This window comes from Silurus meridionalis, chromosome 9, assembly GCF_014805685.1.
Source record: "Silurus meridionalis isolate SWU-2019-XX chromosome 9, ASM1480568v1, whole genome shotgun sequence".
NCBI lineage: Eukaryota > Metazoa > Chordata > Actinopteri > Siluriformes > Siluridae > Silurus > Silurus meridionalis.
Window position 1 is genome coordinate 17,358,990 of NC_060892.1, and position 17,268 is coordinate 17,376,257.

Sequence of the window (17,268 nt, forward strand, 5' to 3'; positions counted from 1 at the left end):
TAATAACTCCAGCGCTCTGCATAATTACTGGTAACCAATCAGAGATGGTATTACATTAGTATTGGGTCTAATTTTTTTCATCATGGCTTTTTAGTGTGTGTGTGTGTGTGTGTGTGTGTGTGTGTGTGTGATTAGCTTTTGAGAATATCACACTAGCTTTTTGCAATCGGTTAATATGAAGAGGTTTCCTCATACTGTGATGTTAATTTGCACAGGGATTTCATATAAAAACAATGAAAAAAAAATAATATTGTAAAAAAAAAACAAAAACAAATTGTATTGATTATTGTAAAGGTTCACAGAACAAGGCGGTTGTTGGTTTGTTTATCGATTGGTCAGCGTTCTCTTGCCCTCACCTTGTTCCTCTCGAACAGCTCACTCTGGATGCTCTTGAGGTCGGTGTCCAGAGCGCTGGCTGCCTGTCTGCGTTTGCGTGCCAGCTGCTCCTCCATGTCCTCCATCTGCGCACGCAGCTTCTTATTGTCACGCTCCAATGCCAGCTTCTCTGTCTCCAGTCGCTCCCTCCTGCCCCACTCTGCCGCGTTCTCCACCTGCAGACGCTCCATCTGCACACACACACACACACACACACACACACACACATTACTACCGTCCACTGGTTTGTTTATTAAAGTAGTTAGGAAATGTACACACTTGAATGTACTTCAGTTATCTCTACAGGTTCTATAAAGAACCCTCCAACAACTCATTTATCTAATAGAAGAGGTTCTGAGCACACAGAGACACACACTTTTCCAGAATTACAGATAAAATAAATAATGTTTTTCCATTCTTTTTCACTTCTGTGGTTAATCATGTGGAGGAACCCTTAAAAGGTTCTGTGTAGAACACAAATACAGAGTGCTTCTCCATCAAGCACATGTTCCAAGAAGAACCCTTATTAAGCTAAAAACCATTGAAGAACCACACACAGGCCTGAGACATATTTCCATCACTGGCTACAGATATAGTGTCTATAAAAGAAATAACATCACAGTACAATCACACACACTATGAGGTATTTTTTTAATCAACTTGTGAATTACTGCCTCTAAAGAATTCTTTATATTTATGAAAAATTTAAATATTGGTTGCTTAGTTAACACTTAAAAGATTCTAAGTAGAACACTATTACAAGGTGCTTCCATGAAAGAAAGCAACACTGACCTGAAACCCAATTTTATCATTACTGAACATTTTGGAAAAAAATAAATAAATAAAAGAGATGGAAAAATAGGTTCTCTTTCTCTCATACTTCCACACACACACACTCACACACACACACACACACACACACACACACACACACACACACACACACACACACACACACACACACCCTGAAAGACAGGGTAAATATATTATTTACAACACAAATACCAGGAAGTGTGATTTGATCCTGGACTGTTGCGTGACCTCACGCTATCATGAACCATGATGTTTACACACCTGATCTCTTACTGTACACACAAACACACTCTGATTCTTGAATTAGCAATAAATCAATTCCAATATTTTGACATAGTAGTTCTGTATAAAACCAGTTTATGGATGAGGCTATGTTTAAAATGGCACGTAAATAAAAAAACAAATAACTCCAATCACATTTGATATACAAATTATCACACAATATCATGTCATATAACACACAGTCAGTTTGATTAAAATAACTTTATTTGTTTTTAAGCAATTATTATTGGCACCTGCATAAATTTTAATAAATAAAAAAATTTACTCTTATGGTAATAAAAAATAGTCAGATTTTGGCCTTATTTGTTTTTCTGATGAGCAGGTGCACTACTACAATAATGTGTGTGTGTGTGTGTGTGTGTGTGTGCGCCAGCGTGAGTTTTTCACCTCTGCACGAAGCTCAGCTAGTTTCTTGTCCATGCTGGTCCGAGCTCCAAGTTCATCCTCCAGATCTTCAGACATGCGACCAAGCTCATCCTGATGCACCTCCTTCAGCAAGTTCAACTGAAAGAGAGAGAGAGAGAGAGAGAGAGAGAGAGAGAGAGAGAGAGAGAGAGAGAGAACAACATAGAGAGATTGAGAGAGCAACAGACAAACAGAGAGGGCAATAAACATTTATCAAAAGAAACAAAAAGAGAAGGCAAGAACGATAGAGAGAGAAAGGAAATAAAGAAGGAGACTAAAGAGAGAAAATAAACACCCTGATAAACATTTGCCTTTTGTGTATTTTAATCTTCATCCGATTCTGATCCTTAATTCAGTTTAACTCGGAAGTGTGAAATCCAATCTCGGAATGAGTGTTAATGCAGCTGATGTTAATAATAATGAATTTAGATCCAATTTTGTTCTTACTTTCTGCATACTTTATTTACATACATTACTTATCAATTAATTAACTAATGAACATAATGAATTATACAATTAAATCCACTCTTAGGAGAAAAAAGGAAAGAAAAAATCTAAAGTTTATTCACGCAAGATGATGCAGGTTTTAAACAGAACCAGAGCGCCACCTGGTGGTAAATTACAATTAAAGCATTTTTAATATGGTACAAAATGTACACAATAGGTATTACAAATTCTATTTATTGTACACACCCCTCCCCACACACACACACACACGCACTCCTTCTCTTACCTGTTTGAAAGCTTCTTGTCTGCACTTATTCAGTTCCTCGTGTTTGAGCTTCCACTGGTTCAGTTCAACCTCCAGCTTCTCAATGTTCTTACTGAGCGCTAGTTTATCTCTAAAACACACACAATCATCACTGCCATCGCAATCATATATCAACAAAACAATAATTCACTGAGAACTAAAGTAACTGACAGGAGGAGGTGGCAGTGTGTGTCTATGTTAGCTGACTCGGCTGAGTTGCATTATAAAAGACTTTGCCTGGAATTTTATGTGAGGGACTAAATGTAAATATGCTGTGAGCTCACTTGGTAATTAATCACACACACACACCCACCTACAGTTATGAAAACTCTTTTGTTAATTTGAAAATAATTTTTAGTTCAAAATATTCACAGATAGCTTTGGTAAAATTTGATAAATATGGCCTGGTGTTTAAAAAAAAAAAAAAAACTACTAACAAAAATAAATTAAAAACATTGTCCTCATTAAGGAAACATCCTGAAACTAATAATAATGCAATGTAAATTATTTATTAAAATGTTTAAAATGGTTATGGGAGTAAACGGTTATAGTGTACGGTATTATTTAAAAGCTATATGGCAATGTCCCCCTCTCTGGTTTTATGGAGAGTTTCTCTGCACCATGATCTAAAAGTGCTTTAGACATTATATGAGAAAAGTTCTCTCACTCGCGCTCCTTCAGCAGCACTTTCTGAGACTCGTCAAGACGCAGCTGGAGCGCGTTCAGTTTGCTGGTGTCCTCGTCTGGGGTCGCCAGATCATCCCACAGCAACCTGTTCCGGTCCTGACGACTCAGAGCCGACCGAAGACTGCTCACACTGCGCGCGTCCCACGAGTCCGGCGCATCAACTTTCGCCCTCAGCAGAGCTTCCAACAGCTGCAGCTCCTGAGAAACAGAGAGACAATCTCAGAGGGAACGAGAGACATGACTTTCATTACAGCAGTAGAAAAAACAACACAAGGGGAAACAACTCTGGAGATTAACAGTTTTTTCTTATAATAATGTTTCCATGGGAAGAAGAAACAAACATAACTACAAAAAGAAAACTACCTAATTTACTCATTCTAACTCTCTTCCCCAACAAACATTTATTATTAATGAAATTAATAGAAACTTTTTTAAAGAACAAAATTATTTAATAGCAAATAGAGACAACACGTATAATAACATTTATTTAAAGTATTCGGCAAAATTTGTGACACTTCATACACATATATATAAATCAAATATTAATTATAAGGTAAATCTAATTACAAATGCAAATAATATATGGAGAAATAATATTTCTTATCTATTAAAAAACTAACATGTATAATAAAAGACATCACAAAAACAAAAATCAGCTCGTGACCTTATATAACATTGTTTAGCATCATCTGCTCCAGAAGAAGCTTCATTATGTAGCTCAAATTTAAAATCACATGACGTTGAACAAAAATCACTCATTGCACTGTTTAACAGGGTACCAATATTTATGGAGTTTACAGTATAAAAAAGGAAGAGGCTGAAGGGATGAAAATAGGACACAGTGTGCACCTCAAACAAAATCTCAGGATCAAGGTGATGTAAGAACTGAAACATTAAAATTGTGATTGACACTTTTGTCCAGCAGAAGGCAGTAGAAGAGTTTCTGCACACAATGGGGTAATCTACTTATATAATTAGACACACAGGTGTGTGTGTGTGTGTGTGTGTGTGTGTGTGTGTGTGTGTGTAAAAATATTTCAAATCTGACACAGATGTTCTCCAGCACATGGTTCTAGCAGAGAACCTGCTCAGTAATGTTTCTCTGCCCCCCCACCACCTCCACAGGCAGTAATTATTCTGAGGTAATTAAAGGCACATTAGGGAAAATGAGAGCACAGTGCGTGTGTGGAAACAAGTGAGGGATATGATGCGGTTTCATTCCAAGCTAAGACGAAGGAGGAGGAAGAGGAGAAAGGAAAAGGAGGACAAAGAAACTGGGTGCTATTTATAGGATTAAAAAAAGAAAAAGCACAAACTAGAAAATGCAGGAGCTAAGATTAAATAAAAACAAGGTCCAAGCTATTTAGAAGCTTAATAAATAAATAAATAAATAAATCAAGATTCAAATGTCTGTGCTACTAGCTTAAAAGTAAAATATACACACACTTTATTGTGTGTGTGAATAATAAAAATTCTTTAAAAAAAAATTCTGCAATTATATTGAGATACTGTCGCATTTCTCAGCAAAAATAAAAATTAAAAATAAAATAAAAATAAAATAAAAATTCTGTTAATAAAGGTAGATTAAGTAATTATGACTCCACCCCCACCCCCCAAGACTATGACATGACTAGTTCTCCATTTATGACAGCCATGTTTTGGTGTTGGTTGGAGAAACTGGATTTTTGTAGAAGAGCTTTTCTAGCTTTAGTACCAGTACCCCATTGCTGTATAACTAATCATTCAAGAGGGGAATTCAGACCTACTGGGGGTGAAGTCAAACCAAATGTCCAAGAGATGAAAACAGCGTAGTGTGTTTTAGAAAGAATAAGTGAGCATGTGCTATACAGTGTCTAGTGGGTTGAGTTAAGATTTTAGGAATAGTTGGACCAGGTCAAGCTGCACCACTTGAACTTGAGGACAATCGGGTATTTTTTGCCTGTTCTTGTGTTTTCTTCTCATTCCGAGGACTTACCTTTTGTCTTTCTGGTCTCTCGGTTCCCACATCTCTGACTGGTTCCGACTCTGGAGAACCTGGTCCGTCTCCTACACTCTCATCCTCGTGGCTGTGCCGTTTGTCGGAATCGGCACTGGATGCATTGGAGACGGGGGAGGAGATGTTGGCATTTGAAGGACAGCTCTGATCGGTTCTTAGTCTCTGAAGCTCGAGCTGGAGCTGCTCATTATCAGAGGCCAGCTCCTGTCTCTCTCTTCGCACTCCAGTTAGCTCTTTAGTGAGCGTGTCGAGGCGCTGGCGAAGCTGACGGACCTCATCACGTGCTCGGTTCCTCTCTGCTCGCACTTTGCTCCATTTCTCCCTCCAGTTGGCCGTGCAATCGGACCACCAGCGCATTGTCTTTTCCATCTGTGCGGCGCGAGCTCGCGCTTCCTCCAGCTCGCGTAGACGCAGCTCCTCGCGGCTCTCCCAGTCTGCTCCCGAGCCAAGACCATCACAGCCCAGTCCGGGGGACAGCAGCAGGGGAGGGCTGGCGCTGGGCGTGCCCACTGTGGGACTCGGTGTGTGGGTCATGCTGTCTGGAGAGCGCACCCGATCCGGACCCACGCCCAGGCCGCACAGCAGACCCGATTTAGCCGCCTCGGCCATGTGAGGGCTGGGCGTGTGGTTCATGACCGAACCGATGATTAGCGCAAAAACACGTAAGTTAGCAAACTAATGGATGTGTTTTGACTCGGGACATGAGCTGGGTGTCCATGACTTCCTGTGAAAAAAACAAAAAAGTGTTTAGTATCCTGAGAAAAACGAGGAAACACAAAAATATGGATTATTTAGAAAGGAACAAAATGTTATATATATATATATATATATGTGCGGAAAAATCAGCAAATATTTATACAAACATGTTTCTATAGTACACAAAAAACAAGTTCTACAATCAATCTCTCAGGTCAAGTCAAGTCAGTTCTGGTCTGATACCGATACGGAAATTGTGAAGTTTGCTTCTGCGCACAACTACATTTATGAATCGCAGGATACAATACAGCTGGGTTTGGTATAAAGGTTTAAGGAAAAAATATAAATCTCAGGAGTTAATTGTCCGTGTCGAGACTGTAACATGTCGGACATGTGCTAGCAATCATCAGGAAAATCCCCTATCATGCATTTTTCTTAAATAAACATTAAACCTGGACATTTTCCTGTTCACTCCTTTTAACAACAGAATCCTGACCAGACTAAATAAACACAATAAAACAAGGAAAGAAGGCATCAGATTTGAGAGCTGCATTTTTGCGCACACACACACACACACACACACACACACACAAATTCAGAGAGAGCCCGGCCCGTCACTGAGCTTCTGAGGCCCAGAGGAAGTTCCAGGGCGGTTCTATGGCTTTTGCTCGCTGTTAAAAAAAATTTGACTCAGACTGCAGGAAACTCAGAGAGAGACATACAAACCAAACACAGCCCATGTAAGAGTGTGTGTTCAATATGCATTTGTGCATAGTAATTCTAAAAGGTGTAATTTACATGATTCTCAAACATGCAAAAAAAATATACAAAAAAAGATGAGATTTTAAAAAATGACACAAAAGACAACACAACAAAAAACTAAATACAAGGCAATGAAAGACTGTAAAAAAAACAAAACAAATAACGAGTTAAAAACAAAGACAACATTGCAACAACGCTATGCATCACAAGACAAACATAATAGCACAACGCAAGACAACACCACAATGTACCACTAGATCAGAACACCCGGCAATAGAGTATCACAAGTTAAAACATAAGTTTCCACACCATTGGTTTAAATGAACACAAACACATAACCATGTCATAACCATGTAAACTCCTCAGTGTCTGAAAACCAATGGCTTTACCTCCGACTTTTACAAACTAGTGTTTATTAAGTGAAGTGTGTGCTCAACATTTCCCTTTAAATGAGCAGTGGCTATGGAAAAATAACCTATTAGAACTAGTGCATTAATATAAACCTGCTCTTTTTAGAGCTGTTGCTAAAGAGAATTAATCAACAACTCCTGACCAATCAGAATTCAGCACATCACATCACTTACGCAGGGAGCTGATTTCCACAAGCGACTTGAGGATCATCCTCATAATCTCTCTAACACACACAAAATCACAGTTTCGATGAATTCCCAACACAGTGTATCTTAAGTAATAATTTTAATGTTATAAAATGGAATAACAGAGGACTTCTAGAAGTCTATCAAGATTCCATGAATCGTCATTTTACTGATCTCTTGAAGCTCTTTTCTGTGGAAAAAAGAAACTACTAATAAAAACAAAAGTGTTAAATAGAGGATAATTATATTATTTTGAGGTGATATCTAAAAACATTCCCACATTTGCTGAGGCTTAAGAATTGGGTTTTATTTTTCCTACTGAGAACATGACTAAATCAAATGAAACAAGAATCTGCTGAGATTCTTTTCAGCCACCAGAGAAAGAAAAACAGAAAACTTTGAAAATCAGGACCCTAAACTGAATACACCACCATTATTACAGAAAACACTAATTACAGAAATATAAAACTGTTATTTATTTATTAAATATTTTTAACAGACCTCTCAAAAATGTGTCTCAGGTCCAGCAGCAAAGCAGTAATATCACACTGTACACACATACCTGCCCTAAATATACCTGGTCACCATGGTAACAGCAGCTAGCACCATTTCCTATTCCCCACTGATTCTATTAATAGCTTTACCTGTGTGTATGTGTTCATGAGTACACCAATTTCTTTTTGTAAGACTTTTTAAGTCAACATTTTTCCTAGACACAAGGAACCTAGACACTCTCTCTCTCTTTTTCTCGCTCCCTCCCTCCCTATAACTGAACGCCAAACAACTCTCAGGCACTACTTTATCTTTGATTTGCAGCAGCAGAACCCTAGATCAACTGTCCTGTATACAAAATAACTAACCAATGACAATAATAATCTGTTATTTTTTATCTATTCAGTCATTTCTGCACTGCTGCACAACACTGACTGCTTTATTAATCCTGGTAACAGCTCCATGGCCAGGTGTTTAACAACATCAGTCCTCCGCATCATATACACAATAATTCAGGTAAAACACACTTTAGCCCTGCATTGTCTCTTCAGCTTCTCATTAGACTCGCAAATCGCTTCATCATAGAAATAAACCATTCAACATTAAAGGTAAAAGTGCTGAAGTAATTATGATCACATGCGTGTGAGCATAATTAAATGACAACGTGCAAGTAAAAACTTCCAGGGAATAATTCATTCCAGACCGAAAAGTACAAAAACACAAAAGATGAACAAGATAAAGGGTTTTACTTGAACTCTCTAACAGACAGAGGAGCACGAGCAGGGGAATATCGAATTTACATAAACACCAGGAGACATGGTGCGATGGGAGGGAGGGAGAGAGAGAGAGAGAGAGAAAGGGGAATGAAAAATATTCAGCAAGACTCAGGAGCAGCATTAATGAGGAGATAAAAATGGGGGAAAAAAAGAAAAAATTCTCTCATGTAAACCATTTGAATTCATGTCCTTATGCAACATCATTGAAAACATCCATCAGAAGTAATCTTTAGCAATTGCAACAGGTCTGGTCTTGGCCACACACCCAGGTATTTCTTTTCTGCGCTAGAAAACCAAATTTCTCACTAAGTATGAGACAGAGAGTCTTACAAACCAGAAAAGAATTACACATGGCTTTGACACATTACAGCTGTTATCACAGAAAAATTAAAGAAATTAGATTTTTGTGTGTGTATGAAATAGATTTTAAGTAACAATTGCAGCTATAGCTATATTACACACAAACACACACAAAGCTGGCAAGTTAAATATTTATCAGATTAGACTATCAACATGGGCTAATTGTCCAAGCTTTTTACATTCCCAAAGACAATCTCTGCTACTTCATTCCAAGCCTCGTTTTTCTTTGGAATGTTTCAATGACAGGAGAAGATGAATCCACAATCAAGTATGAACTAATATTGCAAGCAGGAACCGCACCGTAGGAATTGGCCAAGTCAGATTTTGCCTTCTTTACGTCATAGCTATTTTCTTGGCAAAGGATCAACAACTTCTTTTCAGTTGAAAAGTTGCTGAAATCGTGGCTCAGTCCCACAACCCGAGACAAAACTGTTTATTACGAACATTTTGCCAACAATCCGATTGGCTGGTTTTACTGAAGAGGCTGAACTTGTCTGATATTTTGAGCAGTTTTCACCTTCTTTGCTGCAACTCATGTGGGACTAAGAGCCACATCTCCTTTCTCTGTGTAAACACCAGTCCGTTTGATGGTCACTGCAGTCAGAGGTTTTGTGGTTCGAATGCAAGTTTCTGTTTACAAAATCGTCCATTTCTTTCAGATTGTTTGCTGGCTGTTCAAAGCCAGGATTTAAATTTAATCCATGTCTTATGTTTGAGAGAGAGAGAGAGAGAGAGAGAGAGAGAGAGAGAGAGAGAGAGAGAGAGAGAGAGAGAGAGAGAGAGAGAGAGAGAGAGTTTGGCCAGAATTAGAAGAGGACTGGTTTGACTTTGTGACCTTGGGGTTTTCCCACTTGTCTCCCTCCTCCCTCTATTCCCAAACTTCTTACATCCGTGTCTCTCTCGCTCTCTTTTTTTCTCTCCAAACTCTCGTTCCTGGCGTTCAAGCAAGCGATCAAGAGTGGGCGGCCTTCTGAGAGGGGATTTACAACTTTCAACCGCTCAGGAAGCTTCCAGAAGAGAATCTTGTTTCATGTTCATGTCAGTTCTGGGTTTTAAGTGTCAAAAATCCATCATACGACTCGAGAGCAGTACATTGTGTCAGATCTGAGGAGTTTATATAGAAATGTGCAGCCAATAAACAAGGTTCAGGTTGATCACTAACAGTTCCCAGAATGACAGAATTGCGACTGTGAAAGACTCATTTGTTCAATGCAACATCCCAGTTCTATAGTCTAATTCATTTTACATATTTCCACTTAAATACATTACAAAAATATTACACTTTCAATGAATCAACGCCATTTTCTCTCCCAATACAAATGCAAAATAATACTGATTTCAATCCCCAAATAAGCTACATACATAAGATTGATCAACTGCAGCAGAGAATCACCAGACAAATGTAAAAGGAAGTGGGCGTGTCTCAGTGCTCACAGAGTTGAAGTGTACCAGTTTCTCTTCTCCATTTCCATCAACATTTCTAATGAACATCAGGGTTGGCTTGAGCTTAGTTTTAACACCAACATCTCTGAAACGGCTCTATGTACTCGTTCTCCCTATTAAACCCACCGTTTAAACAACTTAATGATCATTATTATGGTATTATAGAAAGATGCTGTAGTTCCTGCTTTTGATACTTTCAGAGTTCTTCTAGACTTCATTCACTGTCAGTTCGTTAGCATGACAAACTCACCAGGATTAGATCTTGTGGTATCACTTACAGTAGCCTCAGAGCAAATGAGAACGATACCTGATAACCGTATCTGTCTAGCTGCCATTTTCAAGTGTGTAACACGAGACGAGTGTGCAAGAGCTAGAACCCTATTAGCATTCACTAAACTCCATTTTACTCAGTTTTTCCTCCTTACAGGAAGATTGTCTAAAATCACTATACGTACAAAAGTATTGGGACACTTAACTTTTTATAAGCCTATAGGCCCATGTAGCCCAACCATAAAGTTGGAGGCACACAATTGTATAGGATGTCTTTGGATGCAGTAGTATTACATTTTCCCCTTCACTAAAACTAGGAGATCCAAATCTGCTCCAACATGATAATGCCCCTGTGCACAAAGCCAGCTCAATGAAGACATGGTTTACATAGGTTGCAGTGGAAGATCTTGAGTAGGCTGTTACAGAGCAAAAAAAAAAAAATAAAAAACAGTTTTGTCAGCAGGCGAGATAACTCATCTCCTACTCTTGTTGAAATTACAGCTAGGAAAAATCGATAATTCTTCAATTCAGTCATTTCTAATTATTTAATCAAATTAATCCACACGTGCACCCGCACTTACACATATGCCGGTCTTTCTACCGTAAACGTGTTCAGGTTGTTGAACATATTTATATTTGCTGTAGAGTACAGGGTCAACTGCAGCAGAAAAAAGTGTGCCTCCCAAGTCATCCAAGGCATGGGAGCATTTTATAATAAACACAACAAAGAAAACTGTATCTGAAAGTTATGCAAAGTGGAGCTTGAGTGGCACGGAAGTAGCACAGTGATGCACAAGCATGCAAAAACAAAAATAAAAAAAGGTGAAAAAAAAGGTGAAATATTAGCACGGTAAGCAAAAACTGTATAATCCTCATCATGTAAAAATGGTATAGTTTAAAAAAGTGCTAGTGTGTAAACGGTTTGTTTGTAACTTCAGGACAGTCGCACTGGATCTGTTCTGATGAGACTCGTGAGCATCAGGTTGAGCAATCAGCTCGCATCATAGTGTTGGATTCAATTAAAACGGTGCAAACAAACACTAAATCTAAAAGCAGCAAATAACAATAACATTTTTAGTCGCTGTTGAGGTTTTTAGCGAAATGCCCATGCATTTGTACACCAAATAATTTTGTTTCCTCAATCAAGCATTTGTCTACTACAACAGTTAACATCTGTTTTCAAACACTATTTACTGCAGTTTTACTACTTTCAAATGATTGTTTTCAAAGTTTGTATATTTAATTTATGCACATATTATACAAAATTAAATTAATTATATATTTAAATGCTTATATCTTCATTAAACAATCTCTGCTTATTTTTTTTAAACAAACTGTCAAAACAAATGTATTATTTTTTATATTGATTTTTGATAAAAAAAAAATCTATATAATTCAAATGTTAATTCAGCGTATTTTCCGGACTATAAGCCGCTACTTTTTTCCCCACGCTTTGAACCCTGCGGCTTAAACAACGAAGAGGCTATTATATGGATTTTTCCTGAGTTTTTTCCCGGTTTCACAAGCTTCAAGCCAAAACACTGAGCCCCATAACATTAGACCAATGAAAAAACGACTCGTGTGGTCCTTGCGGATGCCCTGTTCCCCCTGGCACCATGTTGGTGACCCCTGCAATAGAGGATAAAATGGAGGCTAATCAGCACCGAATGCGTTGCTACAGTGAAAAAAAAAACAACACGACAGCGAGAAACCACACAGCAGAGAACCATAATCCTTTACATGTCATGTCCGATGACAAGCTGAACAGCAACAGCATGCGAGTCCAACAAAAACTCCAGCCTGTTATCAATGTTTAATTGACAGTTAATATAATTCTGTTATGCTATGAAGTGACCAAAAGAAACGTTTAGCAGACTTCAGGGAATGCGAGCGGATTGTAAAGCGCAGATCTCATTTCGATTATTAAAAAGAGAAGAGAGTTCTGCTTTTTTTATCCCCAAGAAGCACTTGAAAGAAACGGGACAAACAATAAAACTGCATTCCAGTGTTTACGATCCCACATGATAGCCATTTCTGAGCCAAATATTATATTCATTTCTGAACCAAATATTATTCAGGTCAAAGGTTAAATCCACTCATTGTTCAATGAACAACAGTTAAAAGATCAATAAACAAACAAAAAAAAAAAAATCATGGTTCTTTGGCCAGTTTTGGTTTTAAAAGTGCCTAAATACCTCATAAGCTGCGATTCGATTCGATTCAGCCAATAGTGTTAACACCAGCATGCCACACTTGCATCCAATCAAAACACACCTGATAAACTTGTTAAAAAACACTTTTTCATACTGCTCACGTTTGCTATCAGGTGTGTTTTGCATGTTTGCATTGTTAATGATAACAGAGTGACACAAAGTCACCATTTGGAAACCTCTGACCAATCAGTGGGAGATAATATTACAGACTTTTACTGATGTAGGTGAGGTGAAAACACAGAATTAAATTCTCTATCGTCCTGGCATTGCAGCCAGGAACACCCAGATGAACCATGTTTACTGCAAACATCCTGCTACTATTGAGCAAGACACACTTCCAGGGGTGGAGTACATACATTCTCAACAGCACTGAACTGGAAAAAAAAAAACACAAGACGAGTTCAGGAGTCAAAAAATGTGAATCATTTTCCCCAAAATATATGAAATGTTCCTCAAAGGTTTCTCTGGACAGATGTGTGACCATGCCCTCTCACAGTAAGGCCTCTAATAACTGCTCATACGTTGCACGCTCCGGTTCCTCCCTTCTAAAAAAAAAAAAAAAAAACCCGCAGCGTGCTGCTCTGGCACATCTGGCAAAATGCTTATGAGGTCCTATATGTGGAGAAACATGTGGCCTGGAGCAGGGTGAGGATTTCCTGATGATGTAGTGCCTCCAATCCCAACTGGATCCGCTTGTTCTCCAAGGAGCAAAAGAAAAAAAAGGTGAAGTAAACCTGCTCAAGAGCGAGAACTCACAAAGGGGAGAAGGAGGGTTCTCCAGTGACCCATGAGAACACTTCTCTCCAAGCTTTAATTCTCATTCCATCCCACTTCCTTCCTGCGGTTCTCTCTCCACAACACCACAAATCCTCATCAGTGATTACACACAAAGACTTTTCTATAAATTCGATCCAACTGCAGATTCTGAACGTGCGGCTTTGATATAATTATATAAATAAATACGCCCAGAACTGAGCAATATATTTAAAAATCTACATCCGACATGGAATCCAAGACTCACAAAATCAGTCCAGGGCTCGTGAGCAGTGTCGTTCATTGCCTGTGCCTAAATTACATCTATCTCTTCAAAATGTCCTTCACGTGTACCTATATAGCTTTAACACGAAAGCCTGTCATTTTACCATAAAGGGATCCTTTAAGAAGCCGTGTATTTCTTAAACCTTTTTACATACTAGAAAACTTCAGCGTACTTCACTCCTACAACCAGAACATCCCGAGAGTCACCATGTAAATAAACAGCCTTTTAAATGAATGCGCTGCCTTAAACTCACCTATGACCACAGTAACATACAGTTACAGTTCCATATAGAGTTAGACAGCTATTATACACATTTCCTAATGACCTTACTGAACTGGAGTACGTCAAAATTAGAAACTGAATGAAAACAATAAGCGAGGAGTTAACGCCAACAGTTTATCATTAATAGTAGAAACTCTGCACAGACCTCGGAAAAATTAATTCACTTAAATATTATGGCACTGGTTTATCTCTTTGTACGATTTGTAGAAGTAGAATTTAAAATCCAATGAGCCGTACATAAAATACACAATAGAAACCGCAAAAATCAATGACAGCTTTAACTTGTCAATGCTGCTGACCACGTTATAAGTGAGACAACCCACAGCTAGGTGTACATTACATGTTGAGCGGTAAAATAGATATTTACCCTACTTCAGCGAAGAAAAAGAATCATTCCGAAATGAAAAATCGAGACCTATTATGTGCAAAGAGCGCTACAGACAATGAGCATGTCGAACTGTCTGATAAAATCCGAGCACCCCAGCGAGAGCATGTGGTAAAGTCGTGCTGCAACCGTTCAGTGCAATCTGAAACTGACACTGCTTTACTCTGATCGCCAACACTCACGTTTCAGGATAGTTCTACACTCACGGATTTAATCCATCAGGTCTGACCGCCGAGGTCTGAGTCGTAATTCATTTTAAGACTTAAAACATTATTTTTTTATAAATTCAAATAAATATTCAAATAATATTTAAATTGGTTCTTTTTCTTTTTTTTATTAAATACATGATTCCATTTTAATGAACATCCACATAATAGTTACAATTGATATATATATATATATCTTTATTTATCTAGTTTATTAACATATAATTAATGGTTACATTTTGTTAAAGCTTTTAAATCTATACATTTTGAAAATAAAGATTTTGTTTTTAAGAGGACACCTGACCAGAGATTTATATGCTTTTTTATCATCCCATTTCACATTTGGTCTCCAGTTACTGTTATAATAACTTACACACTTCTGGGAAGATGTTCCATTAGATTCTAGATTCTACTGAAGATTTGAGATTTGTGCTCGTTCAGTCACCGGTTCATTAGTGAAATCAAGTAATGATGTAGGGTGTGGAGACCTGGGATGGAGTTAGTGTTCCAATTAATCCCAAAGGTGGTCATTAGGGTTGAGGTCAGAGCTCTATAGCAGGCAAATTTAGATCTTCCATTTCTACCCATGTAAACAATATGGAGTTGGCTTTGTTCACAGAAGGCTTGGTCTTGCTCAAACAGATTTTGGTCTCCTAGTTCATGTGAAGGGAAAATGTCATGCTTCTACATCCATATAAATCATACACAATCGTGTGCCCAGTTTGTGGTAACAGTTTAAAGAAAAAACGCATTAAGCTGGAAAAGTCAGATACCCTAAAACCTTTGTCCACGTAGTGTCTATAGATATATTTAGTATACTCATGAAATGAATCACAATCTATATTCAAAGACTCCTAACAAAACAGCCAGAAAAAATAAACATTTAAAAACTTTTAACATAAATAGTTAATGATTTAAAAAAGCCGGAGGTTTTGCCAAATCTGCATACAGTAAGAAAAATCAAAAACATGCATCCTGTCATAATTGATTAAATTATCATGTTGATATTATATTGTATTGCTTAACCCAACCAATGCCATAATTAATAATAAAAAAAAGCATGCAAAGACGTATAGACTTGATGATAAAGAAACCAGTCAGGACAAGAAGATAAACATGATCATCTAGGGAAAGAACTGAACAAAACAATATATCAATAACGTCATTAATTATTATTAACCATGATAAAAAAAAAACTTATTTTTAGTGTGAAATTCTCATTTTGTAAACGCAACACAGGCAATGCGTAGTTATACAATTATTAAAAAGAGAGCAAGAGAGCAAGAGAGAGAGAGAGAGAGAGAGAGAGAGAGAGAGAGAGAGAGAGAGAACACATTCCTCTGAACTGATTCAAAGAAGTGGAGTTGAAAGTGCTTGAGTGTAAACACACGAGGCACAGTGCTGTGTGGGGTGTGGACATGTGGAATGCATTTCACAGAATTGAAGGTACACAATTGTTGGTTCCACACAACCTACTTTGATAAAAAACACAAATGCATTAACTGCTGGATTTTAATTGGTTGTTAACTGATTGGTGTTGATAGGTTATTACCATAGCAACAGCTTATTGTGGGACGGGTACAGCACACATTCTACTTATAATCGCCATTTAAAGGAAAAGAAGAACAGATTTAAAGTTCTCTGTTAAATGTCCCATTTCTGTAAGGAGTCTCCAGTGTCAGCACTTTTTACAGTTTACAGTTACAGGGTAAACCGGTAAAATTTTCTTCCTGTTAACTAAGAGAGAGAGAGAGAGAGAGAGAGAGAGAGAGAGAGAGAGAGAAAATAGAGAGAGAAAATAGAGAGAAAATAGAGAGAGAAAATAGAGAAGCTGGTGAACAATGGGAACAATGTTGCTATAACCCAAGTGGCAACAGCAGCTTGTTTGTTGATCTTTAAACATAACTATAAACAGATCATAAAAGGTATGGTCTATTATTTTTTAATAAATTATTACAAGCATTTCCAATAATTGTTGGTGAATTGCTGTGGTGTAAGAGGACTTTGAGGTGGTGACATTAACTCCAAAAACACACACACACACACACACACACACACACACACACACACACACACACACACACACACACACACACACACACACACACACAGATCTCTTTAAAAAAAAAAAAACTCTTCTCAAATTAAAACAGAGTTTTAGCATGTATTTATTGAGACTTTTGTAAACCTTATGATTTAGACCCACGATCAGATGAAGACACACAGATACAGTATCTCAAAAGTGACCCTCACATTTCAGCAACCTTGTAGTGTATCTTCTCAAGGGACAATACTATAAAAATAAATTAATGGAGTAGTTAATGTGCAGCTTTTATAGCAGTATAGATTTGCTGTCCTCTACAAATAACTAAACATACAGGCATTATTGTCAATATAGCTGGCAACAAAAGTGAGTACACCCTGTGAACATGTCAAATC

The 17,268-nt window shown here is 37.8% G+C and overlaps 1 protein-coding gene across 2 annotated transcripts in view; it reads right to left on the bottom strand.

Moving 5' to 3' along the window:
* Positions 1 to 17,268, bottom strand: part of ccdc102a (coiled-coil domain containing 102A) — a 42,903-nt gene that overhangs the window by 19,624 nt on the left and 6,011 nt on the right. For both annotated transcript variants that reach the window (XM_046858062.1, XM_046858063.1), the window contains 5 exons: positions 5,289 to 6,033; positions 3,294 to 3,511; positions 2,609 to 2,717; positions 1,858 to 1,974; positions 357 to 566 (listed from right to left, as the gene is read on the bottom strand). In XM_046858062.1, the coding sequence (XP_046714018.1) occupies positions 357 to 566; positions 1,858 to 1,974; positions 2,609 to 2,717; positions 3,294 to 3,511; positions 5,289 to 5,942 (1,308 nt within the window). In that variant the 5' untranslated portion in view covers positions 5,943 to 6,033. The remainder of the gene's footprint in view (positions 1 to 356; positions 567 to 1,857; positions 1,975 to 2,608; positions 2,718 to 3,293; positions 3,512 to 5,288; positions 6,034 to 17,268) is intronic.